At 33.0% G+C, this 3,307-nt stretch overlaps 1 protein-coding gene and 1 non-coding gene across 2 annotated transcripts; both read left to right on the top strand.

The window, feature by feature from the left end:
* Positions 1-438: 438 nt before the first annotated feature.
* LOC130959884 (60S ribosomal protein L23) lies at positions 439-2,547 on the top strand. Its single transcript, XM_057885340.1, has 4 exons — positions 439-506; positions 607-891; positions 2,056-2,097; positions 2,285-2,547. The coding sequence occupies exons 1-4, from the start codon at positions 491-493 to the stop codon at positions 2,365-2,367; spliced, it is 426 nt and encodes a 141-aa protein (XP_057741323.1). The 5' UTR covers positions 439-490; the 3' UTR covers positions 2,368-2,547.
* On the top strand, positions 1,431-1,577 carry LOC130964695 (small nucleolar RNA snoR137). The gene has a single exon (XR_009080780.1). It is a non-coding gene; the product is annotated as a small nucleolar RNA snoR137 (small nucleolar RNA).
* Positions 2,548-3,307: the final 760 nt, after the last annotated feature.

The raw sequence follows: 3,307 nt of genomic DNA, 5'->3' as shown, positions 1-3,307 counted from the left end.
AAAAAGTTACCAAATGTTTTGTTCTAATTAAAAAAAGATTTTTGGAGAAAAAAATTTCTCTCAAAAATTAACACTTAAAGTATGAAATAGTAACCAACTAATTAACTATCTTTGTTTTATTACTTTATTGGATATATGATTAAACTAATAGGCTCAATAAATATACTTAACAATAATATTTTAATAAGTAAATATATTTTGGAAGACAATTTGTGGTTAAAACATGATACCTAACGTAAATATTAACAAGAGAGTAGAAAGTAAAAACAAGCATCAATGATATGATGCGTAAGGCAGTAAGAGAGAGTTGAGAATGACTAGAAAAAAAAAACAGTTTGAAATGGGTTTTTCAGACTAATATTTCCATCTGAGCCCAGGCCCACTTTTGCTCGAGTGTAGAAAACCTAATTTTTTCTGCCCAAGTATATAAGCACCCGCAAGACGAACAAAACAGAGTGAGAACTGAGAAGAGTGGATCTCGGGCACAAAGATGGCGTCGAAGAGAGGTAGGCACAATCTGGGTTTTAGGGTTTCTACGTTCTACATAACAAAGGCTACACATCTCTGATTATAGTCGTTGATTTGTTTATGTTTTGTTGTTGTAAGGTCGCGGAGGAAATGCCGGCAACAAGTTCCGTATGTCGCTGGGTCTTCCGGTGGCGGCGACGGTGAACTGCGCCGACAACACCGGCGCCAAGAACCTTTACATAATATCAGTGAAAGGAATCAAGGGAAGGCTGAACAGGTTGCCGTCGGCGTGCGTCGGTGACATGGTTATGGCGACTGTGAAGAAGGGAAAACCTGATCTCAGGAAGAAGGTGTTGCCAGCTGTCATTGTTCGCCAGCGCAAACCGTTTCGCCGAAAGGATGGTGTCTACATGTACTTCGAAGGTATTTTGCTGCGTTCTTCATCTGTTATGCAGAAATGCGTGTTCTGTAAGAACGGCATCGAAAATCGAGATTTTACAGCATAAATTAAAAACTCGTAATATATGAAATTGGAATAGTAAAGTGGTCTGATTTAATAAAAATTTTAGAGTCGATTGCCTTGTTAAATGTTTTAATAGTTAAAATAGGGATTTTTGCTACCTTTGCTTGGCAGGTTCGTCTAGGGTTAATAATAGTAGTTATTTGATACTTTAAATTTTCAATGTAGCTCCGAAATAAAAGAATAATCAGCATCTAGAATGAATATTGAGGTTTAGATTTAGCAATGCTAAAAATGTTTATAAACATTTGAAATTCCTCTAAAAAGTGAGGAAGAAAACGAGTTCTCACTTGTTTACCTTTGAGATTCATCAGTATTTGCTTTTAATTGGTTTGAAATGTGATCTAGTTATTTTTGTTTAGAATTCCTTTTGTGCTGGTTTAGTTTTAATTTTTAATTTAGTTTGTTATGCTTGCAATTCTAGTATGAATTCTTTTATAATGTTGCTTCTGTATTGCGGAGTGGCTGATGTTGTAGTTGGTCATTCACACATATGATGATATGAAGCATATAGTTGTTAAATTGCCAGTTTTAAACAGCATGATGATACTTCACATATGCATTGTGTTACCTGTCTGCTGGTAAATTCCCTTTTTCTTATGATTGATTCATATTCATTTACAGTGATGTAATTCTAAATTTTAGTGTTGTACTTTGGCATACAATATTCTGTTAGGGGAGCTTTGCTATTTTTCATGACATTAATACTAAGCACCTGGCATAAACCATAGAGAGCTTGGATGTTTGCATAACCAAGAAGCTTTTTATTTGCAAGATCCTAAATGATTTTATAGTTTGATATTTTAGGTTTATTAACCCAAAATAAGTGATTCTTTTTATACTTGTGTGGCTAAACTGTAAAAACTAGACTTGGCGGACTGTGTAGTCATTTTGTTGTCTAGGATCCTCCATTGCGTTCTACGATTGTCTTCACACAATTATTAACTGTGATTTTTGTTTGGAAATTTTTGCAAGCTTTCTTTCATAATTACCTCCAATACTTAAGTTTATATATTTTTAGTATTTTTTGGTGAGTAGTTCTTTAACTTTGGTGTTGTTTTCTGCAGATAATGCTGGTGTCATTGTGAATCCTAAGGGTGAAATGAAAGGTACCATTTCTCAAATTTAGACATTAGATGACAATAACATGCATCTAATCAGTAGCGTGTTTTATTTACCAATATTGTACTTCAATATTAAAATAAATCATAGTATAGTACCGTACAATTTAATAAATCCAAACATTAAAATCCAAACTTTGCTATTCTAATTTTGTTGCAACACTTGTGAATGCAGGTTCTGCTATCACTGGTCCAATTGGGAAGGAGTGTGCTGATTTGTGGCCTAGGATTGCAAGTGCAGCCAATGCAATTGTTTGAGTGGGAATCCTCCTCGTGTCATTTTGTTTTTTCTTATTAGGATTTTGTATCAGATTCTGTTTATCCTTTGAGATTGCATTGGAAATCAGTTTTACTTTGCATAAGTTCTGAGCAAGTGGCTTTGTTTAAGAGAGGAGATTTTATTGATTCAATTTAAAGTTTTGATCTTTTTATTATAAAGCTTTAACTTTCTGTGCATTGGGCTATATCAATATTCTGAAGAATCATGTCGAGGGATTTATCTCATTTCTTTTGGATTGGTGTTTACTAAACCGTTACTTGGTGGAAATGGATATTTCTAAAGCTGTTTTATTTTACTGCTACCAGAAATTTCCTATTGTCACGTGTAGTTATCACACATTAGTAGTTGTTTAATGCTATAAGAATTCCCAGAGACAGTTCTAATGCGTTACTCTCCTGTTTGCTACTTGGAAAACTGGAAACACAACTTTTCGACCGACTTGCATAGAAGAGAATGAAATGTATGAATGTTATTGCAATTTTATATATCTTGAAATTATTGTAAATTTTTGTTTAATTTCTTAGGTTAAATAATTTTTTGCATGTATTAATGACACATAACAGCTGTGATTCGATTATATATCATCATAAATTTTTGCATAGTGTTTTATTGTTTTCTTTTCTCTTTTACAAACATTGAGTTTTACATTGTAGTATTATTTTTGTGGTATATGTCAATAAAAGTTTGATTTGTATGGATTTATTTACAATGTCCAATCATCATAAATGGCGTAATCATGTTTAATGAAAAGAAAAAAAAAAGGAATAAGTCAGCAACATAATAATAATAACATTGAAAGCTTAGAAGGCTAGAATTAAGGTTCGTGAACTTGAAAGAGATGGAGGTGAGAAACTGAGAAATGTAGTGGAGAAGAAGAAACACTGGTTGTCATGGTTGATAATTATGTGGATAAAACAT

The sequence above is a fragment of the Arachis stenosperma genome, chromosome 2 (assembly GCF_014773155.1).
Source record: "Arachis stenosperma cultivar V10309 chromosome 2, arast.V10309.gnm1.PFL2, whole genome shotgun sequence".
NCBI classification, from domain to species: Eukaryota; Viridiplantae; Streptophyta; class Magnoliopsida; order Fabales; family Fabaceae; genus Arachis; species Arachis stenosperma.
The sequence above is the reverse complement of the archived record's forward strand: the minus strand, read 5'-3'. Positions and strand labels throughout refer to the sequence as shown.

Coding starts and splice junctions, on each gene's coding strand:
- LOC130959884 (XM_057885340.1), top strand. Junction 892..2,055: donor TGTCTACATGTACTTCGAAG/GTATTTTGCTGC, acceptor TGTTTTCTGCAG/ATAATGCTGGTGTCATTGTG. Junction 2,098..2,284: donor TCCTAAGGGTGAAATGAAAG/GTACCATTTCTC, acceptor TTGTGAATGCAG/GTTCTGCTATCACTGGTCCA.